General features: G+C 43.1%; 1 protein-coding gene across 1 annotated transcript; it reads right to left on the reverse strand.

Moving 5' to 3' along the window:
- Positions 1-1802: 1802 nt before the first annotated feature.
- NOPCHAP1 (NOP protein chaperone 1) lies at positions 1803-9735 on the reverse strand. The gene is made up of 4 exons (XM_072742635.1): positions 9514-9735; positions 7393-7479; positions 6128-6264; positions 1803-4246 (listed from the first exon to the last, which is right to left on the reverse strand). The coding sequence occupies exons 1-4, from the start codon at positions 9626-9628 to the stop codon at positions 4019-4021; spliced, it is 567 nt and encodes a 188-aa protein (XP_072598736.1). The 5' UTR covers positions 9629-9735; the 3' UTR covers positions 1803-4018.
- Positions 9736-12491: the final 2756 nt, after the last annotated feature.

Here is a 12491-nt window from a genome sequence, read left to right on the forward strand (position 1 = left end):
CTATGTCCCCACATTCATACCTCATCTGCCTTGTCACTATTTATTCTTCTTAACTTGCATTATTTTCATAGCACTTATCTCAACCTGGCAGATTTACTTATCATCAGTCTCTCCCCAACAGGATGTAAACTCCATGAACAGGTGCTTTGCTGCATCTGCAATGCCTAATATGTAGAAACATTTCAATAAATATTTGATTTCAAATAAAAGGCGTTAAGTAACCCACCCAAATCAGACAGCTATGAAGTGGCAGGACAGGCATTCTAAGCAGATTCGGTGGTCTTAACCAAGCAGGACAGCTTTTGTGGCCAATGCTTTAATCAGGGCCTAAGTAGTGGACAGCAGCACACACTGAACTTCTGTCATTGTCCGCAAAAACTGTGGAAGTGCCTAGAGACAAGGTGAGAAGCCAAACTGGTTCCCCCACACCTGCCCTCTAGGAACGTAAAAGCTGTAGAGGGGAACCTGTTCTAAAGGAGATTCTCAGACATGAGACGTGGTGGGGCGATTATCATCACAATTACACAACTAATACCCAAGGGGATTTTAAAAATGATTAAATAATACCTAATTATGTAAAAATACATAAAATAGAAAGGTAAGTTTCAACCATCAACTCTCCACACAGAAAGAACCGTGATTGTTCCAGATTTTTCTATGAACTTATATTTTTACAGAATTAGCAAAATACTGTACATAACTTTGACCTTTTTGCAATGAACAATATGCAGGCATCTTTCTGTGTCAATAAACATACTTCTTCTTATGTTTGGTGGCTTTAATTCAACTTGTTCTCTATTGGTATACGTTCAGACATATGTTGGACATAGTTGGTCTTTGCTATTTTAACTTTGCGATAAACCTTATGCAGAAATTTGTGAACAATGGTGTTAACTAGGATAAATTCTGAGAATCAATAATCTTACTAAGTTCCCCCCAAATTCTTGCCACCGTTGTGCATTATTCCCACAGCATGGGAATCCCTCACATTTACTGAACTCCATCTAAACAACATGCTGTGTTGCAGCTCATTCATTTCTTACCAAAACCCCGTGACAGAGGTTATGACCCATTTTGCATGTGGGGAAACTGAGAGAAGTGGCTAGTCCAAAGCTTTGGGGTCTGTGCTTGTGACAGAGCAACTGGTGGCCCACAATGTGACTGGCTCACAGAAACCTGGCTTCACCACTCACCTATTGTGAGACGTCAGGAAATGTAGCAGCTCCAGGCCACTTTTCTCATCTGCCAAGTGAATATAAGCAGAATTATCTCCTAAGGTGTTTTTTTTTTTTTTTAAACAATTAGGAGATTCACTGTGTCACAACATAAATCTAGTGACAGTTCCATCTGCAGAGTTATTTATGCAGTGACTTCATGATGCCCCCTTGTTCCACCTTGCTATCTTGGACGTGCAGGTCCAAGACACATGCAGTTTCACGGCCACTAGACAGGACTCCCAGGAATCCTATCCAGGCAAAATATGCAATCCTTTCCTCTGAAGAAAGGAGCCACGTCTTCATGGGCCTCTCTTTAGGAATGAAAAATACTTTCCTTTACAAAAGTACAATAACAAGACTTTGCTTACTATGCCTCACTAGGAGAGTGTGTGTCACGTGCTCAATCCCAATCCAACCACTGGCAGGGTTTTCCCATGACCGAGTTATGGGGAGTCGACTACAAAGATTCCAGCATTAAACTTTCTGGAAAAGTCTACTGATCATAATTACCCTGTCTGTTTCTGTAGGATCGAGAACCACTGACATTTAAGATGAATGACTTTACTGACATAAAGAGAGAAAGAGTAGTTTAATGAACATTTATTGTACATTTAATCAAGTGAAAGGCCCCATCCTAGGCTGAGGGAAATACAAGTGAAGATAAGATTCAGCACCCCACCCCCATCTTTCCAGAGTAGTAGATACAGGTACAAGCTACTTTGTAAGGCAGGCTTTTTTTTTTTATATATATAAGTACCATATTTAATGCACAATTAAAATATTGTGGGAATGGACAGGAGATTCACTCAGAATGAAATTTTTGCTTCAAAGACCATTGCACCTGATTTTCTGATTTATAACTGTCACAGAGCCACAGAAGGATGGTACCCCTCCTCAACCTTAGCAGGAACAGAACTGCCTGTCCAAATGGCTGCCACGTCTCACACCCAAGCACCGGGCAGAAAAAGCACAGGTCAGACTAACCAAAGCACAACAGTGATTTACTTTCCAATGCACTGAAAGGCAAACTGTTGACAAACAAAACAGCTTTTTAATTAAGGTGTAACATGCACACAGCAAAATGCAGGAACGAATGTGAAATTTGTGACTCAACACATTTTTATATATGACTGAGTGGTGGTAACACAAATGGACTTGAATTTAGTTGACTTCCTTCACAGTACAGACAGACTTGATGTGGTACACAAGACAGCCATGGCAGGAGGGAACTATTAAAATTCTATACACTAGTACATATTTCTAGACTGACTGGTCTCTCACCAATCACTCAGCATATTTCCACTTGGATATGTATTTCCTGTGAAGTTACACCTTCATATCCTACTGCGTGGTGCAGCCTACCATGGCTTAAAGTTCCCTATATACCCTCATATACCCATTAAGTCACTTAACAACATTATCCAGAGCCTAGTTGGTACTATCCACCACGCTAAGTAGTGAACCAAACAAATGCAACTAACTCTTCCCACACGTAGCATAAGATATTAGCTGGTAGGAGCTGATCTTTAACTATTTACACCAATAACACATCACAGTTATGTTTGGTGCTACTAAATAGAGCACAATAACGTTTCCAGCAGAAGAGTCTCATTTCCAGATCTGTTCGTTTCGGAGTACTAACAAGATGTCTCGAGCTAATGTGAGGAGTAGGATAAAAGTTAAAAGAGAGCCCTAAAACATCAGGGGACAAATTTCATCAGCTCAACCTACTTAAAAATGGTCCTTTAAATTCTCAGGCCTATATCCTGAGCAAAGCCAGTCCCTTGGCAGATGAGATCTGAAACAAATTTAATAAGGTCAAGAATGAGGCAAAAAGGCATCTGCAGCATAGGATAATTTTGACCTTTGAAAGGGAAAAAGCAACTGTTACATTTTTTTGTACCACACCCTGTTGTTTCTGCGATGTCCCTTATTTTCTGTATTTGAGAGGTTTTAAACTGTGGGCAACCATCTAGAAGAGTTTTAATAGCTGAAACAAAAAATCCGCCTTATGAAAAAGAAGGAAAAACAAAAAACAAAGAAAGCATGAATTTTTCTAACCAGTAAATTCTCTATACACTGAGTGGCTGCAGAGTCACCAACAGTGGTGAAGCCACAGAGCGCTAAATTTCCGGCTCAACCTGGCAAGGACTTTTCTGTTTTTTAATGAAAGTAGATAACCTGATGGCTGCTGAATATAAGTAATTCTTTTCTCTGTAAAAAATTTCTTTCTCTTAAAAATTTCTTCCCCATTGAATCCACAGTGATGATTGATAAATAAATTTGACTTTATAATGACCTAAAGAAATAACCCAGATTGTTTTATTTAAGACAATAAATTTAAAAAAACAAATAAATGATTTGTATTTTTACTTTAAAATGAATTTGTGGGGGGCGGGGGTAGGTGCCGCCGGTCGGGACCTCCCCGGCCCCCTCGTAAAAAAATAAAAAAAATAAAATAAAATAAAAAAAAGAAAAAGAAAATGAATTTGTGATTTCTGAAGTCCATGCCAAAGAATGAAGATGCCAAACAAATTCACTCATCACCACACATACAGTTAAGCTTTCTAAATGAAATCTCTTTAGTGTAAGATCAAAGACAGTCTGCTCATAGAAAATCCTCAAATGCTACCTATTCCAGCTCTTTATTCTCTTTATTCCAGCGTTTGTTTCTCTGAGAAACAAGATACATCTAATGATACATAAAAGCACCACAGATATCTGAAATGCAAAACAACCAGCAAGCCATTATTCTTTTTCTGCAGAACAAGTAGGCATACATCACCTGTTTCTGAGACCATTTATTTTACTATTTCTATTTTTTTACTGGATGGGCTGTCCAAAACCTCAATCTTGCCTTTTCCATCTTCTGAATGAGGAAGCTTAATGTTATCTATGGTGACTTCAGAAGCGGTGCTATCATCTTCCTCCTCAGATTCTGAGCTGTCCTCCGAGCTGTCTTGCAAACTCTCTTCTGAACTGTCCTCTTCTTTGGAATTGGATTGATTCATCTCAAACAAGGCCACATCCTGCCAAAAGCACCAAGTGAGAAATTTATTTCATGGCAGTCCCCTAGAAAGTTGCAATAACCACCTTGGGAAGAACCCACAACATTAAGGACAAATATCAAAGCACAAAGGGCAAGAAATGTTTTTAATACAATATGGCCTTTTTTTCTTTCAGTTGCCACTCCCCACCATGATGGTTTACAGGTACTACAAGTCTAAAAAAAGTCCCCCACAACCCAATTCTATACAACCTGAACACATTCAACAATATGCATCCAACAAATATTACAAATACTAACATGAGCCAGGCACCACACTAGGTTTTAGAGACTCCACCAGAACAGCAACAAAATCCCTGCCTTTGTGGCACTGATATTTTTGAGACGGATTGGCAAATTACAGCTTACAGGCCAAACCCAGCCCACTACCTGTTTTTGTTTAGCTTGTGACCTAAGAATATTTGTTTGTTTGTTTATTTATTTTTGATTTTATTTTTTTTAAAGATTTTATTTATTTATTCATGAGAAACACAGAAAGAGAGGCAGAGGCACAGGCAGAGGGAGAGGCAGGCTCTCTGCGGGGAGCCTGGTGTGGGACTCAATCCCGGGACCCCAAAGGGGTCCAAAGGCAGACGCTCAACCATTGAGCAAACCAGGTGCCCTAAGAGTGCTTTTTAAAATTTTTAAGTGGCAGGAAAAAAAAATCAAAGGGATAATATTTCGTGAACCATGAAAATGATATGGTAAGTCAATAAAACCTGCCTATTCAAACATATCATCTACAGCTGCTTTCATGCTAACATGACAGAAATGAGCAGTCACAACAGAGACAGTATGGCTGACAAGCCTAAAGTATTTACTAGCTGGCCTCAGATACAAAATACTTGCTGACCTCTGTTCTAGTCAGGAAAAAAGATAATGAAAAACTACATATAAGGTATAGTGTAGGACAAGTTAAAACGAAGAAAAGTAAAGCACGATAGGATAAGCTTCTAATAGGGCCACTGGGGTGACCACTAGTAAGAGAGGGAGGGAGTGAAGATGCAGAAATCTGGGAAGAGACTTGTACAAAGACAGACAAGACCTGGAGCAAGGAGACCAAACGGGAGTGTAGGAAAGAGGGGATGTGGTGGGAGGTAAATCAGATGGAGCTAGAGGCAGGATCCCATGGGCCCCTGAGGGACTCTGAACTCATCAGGAGTGTGATGGGAAGGGTAGGCCACACATAGTGTGAAGAACAGATCACATAGGAAAGAAAAGGCCGAAGCAGGGGAACCTATTGAGAAATCACTGCAGCAGTCCAGAGGAGACCACGATGACATGGACCAAGGGTGACAGCAGGGGACATGGTACAGAGTGCCTGGATCTGGATAAATTCTGGAGGTAGAGTAGGCCAGAGCTGCTGATGAATGAGATGTTACTATCAACCATGCCGTCAGCTCTGTCCAGACGCAAGTGTTATAAAGGGAACTCTGGTGTAGAAAAGGAAATGAGGCTACATGGAGAAGACTTTGCATGTGGCTCAGGTAATCAGTCTGTTAAGTGCATCATTTATTTTTATACTTCCCATGAATCAAGTTATGATTACTTCTTTTAGGAAAAAAAAACCCACTTGGGACACTTAGTAAATTAATGCTTCAAGATAACAAATGTACTATTTGACTTGAAAAAGCCCTCCTATTCTCTATTGCTACATTCCTAAACTCCACTCAGGGAAGCTTACTGATCTGTAAGATCCCTGATTATAAAATTATCAGATCCCCATGCAGTACTGGAAATATGAGTGGACTCTGCAAGAAGGAAAAAATAACACTTGGAATTATACTGGAAAAGTCCTCTCTCTTAAAGATGATGAGGCATACTGGTAATTTTACCCTATGAAATGAAAACAAAGCATCATTACCATTTGTATAACTTTTCCAAGAGCCCCATCAATATCCTCAATATTGAAACGACCAGGTGATGCAGCTGCCATTTCTTTTCTCAGCTTTTCATTTGCCTGAGCCATCTGTGGGAGAAAGGTCTGCACTTGGTCCAACACTAAGGAGAGAAAATACACTTTATCAATATTTATGTCAGTCTTTGACCAAACATCCAATTATTTTTAAAGATTTTATTTATTTATTTATTCATGAGAGACACAGAGAGAGAGGCAGAGACACAGGCAGAGGGAGAAGCCAGCTCCCTATGGGGAACCTGATGTGGGACTTGATCCAGGACCCTGGGATCACATCCTGAGCCGAAGGCAGATGCTCAACCATTGAGCCACCCAGGTGCCCCTTCAATTTCTAAAATCCAGAATTTACTGTAAAACACTCCCAAATTCAATAGTAACAATAGTTATAATAAAAAAATATTTCACATTTCTTCCATTTTAAAAACCTCCATCCTCTTCTGAATCCTTAAAGCAGCAGGACTACACAAGGTAGTGAATATTTCTTAATGTTTATTTGTGCTTTCATATATCCTCAGAACTGTACATTCCTAGACGGCTGGCACTTTGACCCATAGTAACTGAATAAGGAGAAAGTATGGCTTAATAGTTAGATGTTACCAGGTTTGGAGCTGGAGTTTAGTCATTTGCAACCACAGGTGTCCTAAATAGCAAATTTAATCTAACCATTCAAAACATCAATTTACTCATCTGTTAAAACAGGGGTGATAACCATACTATGCTAAGTACAGGGAATCAATGAACAAGGTATGTCTAATTTCTGTAGCTCTCAAGAGGCTCAGCACATAACTATGCACACAAGGAATTCTCAAAACTTGTTAAGCCACTGACACAGCTACATAATACAGAACTGAACTATCCAGAGTACAGAAGAAGAAAAGAAAAAGGTAGTGAAGGTCAAGAAATGGCCTTTCATTGTAAAAGAGGGCTGCTGGGAGAATGACATAAGGTCATGTAATACAAAGCCCCACACAACTGCCATCACAACGAGGAAAGAAATAAAAGATAAAAAAAGACTCAAATGGAACTCCACAGATGGAAAACACTGTCTGAGCTCCTGAGACCCTGAGCCGTCATGGGGGGACAATGAACAGCCCTGGCCAGACTGGGGTTCACTGTGGAGCTCTACTGCTCAACTGGGCAAAATTTAACATCAGAGAGGGTTCCTGAGAAAGAAGGGGAGAAGAGAAAGAAAGCAAGGAAAAGATACTTACAGGGACTCCTCTCTACCCGAACTGTTTGAAGAGTGGCATTTTTTCTGCAGTTAGGCTTGGGTTGGATGAGTAATCTGTCCCATATACCTGAAAGCACACACACGATTAATTTACTGCAGCATCAAGAAATGGGGGCCCTTCAGCAAACTTGCCACAACTGCTCTCAAGTCTTGAACATTCCACATTCCCCAACACATTTTTAGAAAAAGAGGCTCTCCAAGTTCCATGACAGTGTTTTACTTCTTTATGCACAACCCCTCCCCCTCTCTTTTTTAAGATTTTATTTATTTATTCATGAGAGACACAGAGAGGGAAAGAGAGGCAGAGACACAGGCAGAGGGAGAAGCAGACTCCATGCAGGGAGCCCGACGCAGGACTCGATCCTGGGTCTCTAGGGCTGCCCCCACCCCTCCTCTTTCTTAGGCCTGGCTCATACATCTGTACGTGACACCGATGCTGGGGAATAAGTGCAAACTAACCTGCACCTCTATGGGTCAGAAATCCATCAGTGACCAATGAGTTTCTTCAACAAAGGGGCAGAGGAAGCAGTACAGAGTACAGTAATGGTTAAGTGAAGCCAGAAATGGTTACTGGCTGTGTTATACCCAACAAATTACTTAACCTCTTGGAGCATTTGTTCATTTCTAAAGCATACCTGTCTTGCTAGTGGACCTTCATTAAAGATGTCCCAACCTGGACAAATGAGCCCTTGGGAGAACTTCTGACCGTATTCCCCACCCCTGACCCCTGTGCACCTATTTAGACGCATCACTCACTACTCCTCAAATTAACAAACTCTTCAGTCCATCAGAGCTCAGAGGATGGGATCTGTCTTTCAAAACTCAAGGTTTGTTTTTTTTTTTTTAATATTTTATTTATTTATTCATGACACACACAGAGAGAAAGGCAGAGACACTGGCAGAGGGAGAAGCAGGCTCCATGCGGGAAGCCCAGTACCCCGGGAGCATGACCAGAGCCAAAGGCAGACACTCAACCAACCACTGAACCACCCAGGCGCCCCAAAACTCTAGGCGTTGATCACCCTGTTTCCAACACCTGGAAAAAACTTTTCACTCAAGTACAAAAGCCCCGTTCACCCCAAAGCAGAGCTTAACAAATATTTTTTTTTAATTTTTATTTATTTATGTATTATAGTCACAGAGAGAGAGAGAGAGAGAGAGGCAGAGACACAGGCAGAGGGAGAAGCAGGCTCCATGCACCGGGAGCCCGACGTGGGATTCGATCCCGGGTCTCCAAGATCGCGCCCTGGGCCAAAGGCAGGCGCCAAACCGCTGCGCCACCCAGGGATCCCTTAACAAATATTCTTTGATCACCACTTTAGGTCTAGCAAATGGATGAGCCTAAAGAATCCGATCAGACTGACTGGATCCGAATCCCAATTTTGTCACGTTTCAGCCACATGATCTCCAGCAAGTTATTCACCTGTATGATGCACTGTGACTCAGTTTCCTCACCTGTACAACAGAGATAACGGGACCTTCTGCACAGGGTTTTTGTGAGGATGAAATGAGTTCCTTACACCCTGGGTCACAGTAAGCTCTACACGAGCTTTGGCATTCGGGATGCTCTGGGTCTTCCTCAAGCTAATACTCACGGAGGGTATCCCCAAGACCTTAGGCCCCTTCCCCTTCTCCACAAAAGCAAACGGACAAAGCAAAACTCCCAATTCAACAGGTAGAACTACCTCTATTTTCCAAATGTGGAAAGTGGAGCACTGAGAATGTCAACAACTCTCCGTAGCCCCCCAGCCATCAATCACGGAGCTGGGACTCGAATCCACGCTTCTGAACTCCGCACGACGCGGCTGAGATCCCAGGTGACTTCCGAGAGCCAGTGTCCCGCTACCAGCGAGACGAGGCCCTCGGGGCCGCTGCGTGGGCGCGGAGGGTGGGCGCGGGGTTCACCCCGAACAGTCGCCTGGACCCGCGCCGCCGCCCTGGGGCCCGCCCGGGGTCGCCGCCCCGCCCCGCCCCCTCCCTGAGCGCGCGCCCGCGGCCACGCGGAACGGAACCGGCACCCCGGGCCCCCGCGCCCCACCCCCGCCCCGCCCGGCCCGGCCCCCCGCGGCCCGGCTCACGCCCCCCGGCCGCACGTGCGCACCTCCGCGGCCGCCGCTCCCGGCCGTCAGCAGCTCCTTGGACACCGGGCCCGCCGAGCGTCCCCGGGGGGACGACGAGCAGCTGGCGCCGGCCTGGGGCTCGCCGCGGACCTCCATTCCGTTCACTCGGCCCTGCGAGCCCGCCCCGCCAGGCCCGGATGCCGGAAGGAGGGCGGGCGGGGGCGGGGCCAGGGCCGCGAGTGCGCGAGTGCGCGAGACGCGGCGGGGGCGGGGCGGGGCGAGGGCGGGGCGGGGCGAGGGCGGGGCGGGGCGGGGCGGGGGCGGCCGCGGCCACAGCGACACCTGGCGGATCTCCGAGGCCATCCCACCCTGGGGCCCTGGGGGAAATGAATGGTGGAGTTTCTGAGGCTCGGCGGCTGGGTGGGAGCGCTGCCAACGCTCAATGTTAGCCAAAGGATCCGGACAGCAGGGCACCCTAGGGCTGCGCCTCCTCCTCATTTTTTCTTATTCTTGGATTGTAGTGAAAAGAATACTCATAAAATGTACCATCTTAACCATTTTTAAGTGTACATTTCACAAGTGTTAGACTATTTTACGTTGTTAGGTACCAGATCTCTAGAATTTTTTCACCTTGCAAAGCTGAAACTGCATCCATTAAGCAACCCTCCCTTATTGTTATAATGACCACTTGCCGTTATATTACATCCAAGTTGTAGAACCTATGGGAGAAATGTCAGTAGGCACTGCGAGCAAGACACCGATTAATGCGTCTTAGTAGCTGATTTCACTCTCTTTCTATTTAAAACCTACTCTGGAGATTCTTCAGAATAAAAAGGGACCTTTTTTATTTGTATGCCAGCGCCTTCCTTGTAGTCAGGCACATTGTTTTTTTGTTTTTGTTTTGTTTTGTTTTGTTTTTTTACATAACATGAGAAACTATTTTTTTCTTTTTTTTAATAGATTAATTTTTATTGGTGTTCAATTTACCAACATACAGAATAACACCCAGTGCTCATCCTGTCAAGTGCCCCCCTCAGTGCCCGTCACCCATTCGCCCCCACCCCCCGCCCTCCTCCCCTTCCAACGAACCCCTAGTTCGTTTCCCAGAGTTAGGAGTCTTTATGTTCTGTCTCCCTTCCCGATATTTCCTACCCATTTCTTCTCCCTTCCTTTATATTCCCTTTCACTATTATCTATATTCCCCAAATGAATGAGAACATACACTGTCCTTCTCCGATTGACTTATTTCACTCAGCATAATACCCTCCAGTTCCATCCACGTTGAAGCAAATGGTGGGTATTTGTCGTTTCTAATGGCTGAGGAATATTCCATTGTATACATAGACCACATCTTCTTTATCCATTCATCTTTCGATGGACACCGAGGCTCCTTCCACAGTTTGGCTATTGTGGCCATTGCTGATAGAAACATCGGGGTGCAGGTGTCCCGGCGTTTCATTGCATCTGAATCTTTGGGGTAAATCCCCAACAGTGCAATTGCTGGGTCGTAGGGCAGGTCTATTTTTAACTCTTTGAGGAACCTCCACACAGCTTTCCAGAGTGGCTGCACCAGTTCACATTCCCACCAACAGTGTAAGAGGGTTCCCTTTTCTCCGCATCCTCTCCAACATTTGTTGTTTCCTGCCTTGTTAATTTTCCCCATTCTCACTGGTGTGAGGTGGTATCTCATTGTGGTTTTGATTTGTATTTCCCTGATGGCAAGTGATGCAGAGCATTTTCTCATGCAGGCACATTGTTAATGATTAATCCATGTTTAACTAATGAATGCACAGAGAAAAGTTGAACAAATTAGTAATTGTGAATGTTTCATTGGTTGATGGATCACCCTGTGAAACAGAATTGTAGCCTTCAGAAATGGCCTCAAATCTCTGTTGTAAATTGTTGACTAGATCAGAAGCACCCTGTAGCTACAATGTTGTACAAAACTAATCAACGTGCGACGCTTGGGTGGCTCAGCGGTTGAGTGTCTGCCTTCTGCTCTGGTGGTGATCCTGGAGTCCTCCAATCGAGTCCCACATCGGGTTCCCCGCAGAGAGCCTGCTTCTCCCTCTACCTAGGTCTCTGCCTCTCTCTCTTGGTGTTTCTCATGAATAAATAAATAAAATCTTAAAAAAAAAAAAAACACCTAATCGAGCTGTTTGTAACAATAACTCAAAAATTAAGACATTCATATCTAGCCAAGATAGAGTAGAAGATGCACTGGCAGACTGTCGTCTCCCTCCTAGAAATAATGTTGTTAACCAGAAAAGCAGTTCTATAAAATATGCAAATAAATGTAAAACATCGTTTTCCTCACTTTGAATCTTTTAAAAATAATCATTTAGATTTTTTCAAAAATCTAAATTTTATTTATTCATAAATCAATGAATTATTTAACTACTCAACCACTGAGGCACCCAGACGTCCCAATCATTTCGATTTTTAAAAGTATTATAGGTTTATAACATATGTAGAAGTGAAATACATATGACAAGAATAGCACAGAAGGTGGAGGTAATTTAAGATCTGTAAAGATCTTACATTTTATGTGAAGTATTTTAATAGAATTTTAAAATAGTGATAAATTAAAGATGTATATTATAAATACTGGCGCAACTCCCCCAAAAAAGGGGAAAAAAAACAATTAAAAAGAGGAATAGCTGATCAGCCAATAGTGGAGATAAAAACTGAGCTGTAAAGTATAATCAATTAATCCAGGGATGCCTGAGTGGCTCAGTGGCTCCTGGGACTGGAATCACGCCCCACATCAGGCTCCTTTGGTTAAAGGTCAAGTGATGGAAAAGATAAACCATGCAAATATGAAACAAAAATCAAGCCAGAGTAGCTGCGTACTATCAGACAAAATAGATTTCAAAACAAAGAATATCACCAGTGTTACAGGCTGAATGCTCATATCCTCCCAAAATCTCTATGTTGAAGCCCTAACCCCTGGGTGCAGCTATGTTTGGAAATGGGGACTCTAAGGAAGTAATCATTACTAAATGAGGTTGTAAGTATA

Source organism: Vulpes vulpes, chromosome 16, assembly GCF_048418805.1.
Source record: "Vulpes vulpes isolate BD-2025 chromosome 16, VulVul3, whole genome shotgun sequence".
NCBI classification, from domain to species: domain Eukaryota; kingdom Metazoa; phylum Chordata; class Mammalia; order Carnivora; family Canidae; genus Vulpes; species Vulpes vulpes.

Bases quoted from the DNA above. Each gene is read 5' to 3' on its own strand.
- NOPCHAP1 (XM_072742635.1), bottom strand. From the start codon at position 9,628: ATGGAGGTCCGCGGCGAGCCCCAGGCCGGCGCCAGCTGCTCGTCGTCC. The intron at 7,480-9,513 runs GTGCGCACGTGC...GTGTGCTTTCAG, and splicing joins CGGGAGCGGCGGCCGCGGAG to GTATATGGGACAGATTACTC. The intron at 4,247-6,127 runs GTAATGATGCTT...TGCTTTTGGCAG, and splicing joins TTGGAAAAGTTATACAAATG to GATGTGGCCTTGTTTGAGAT.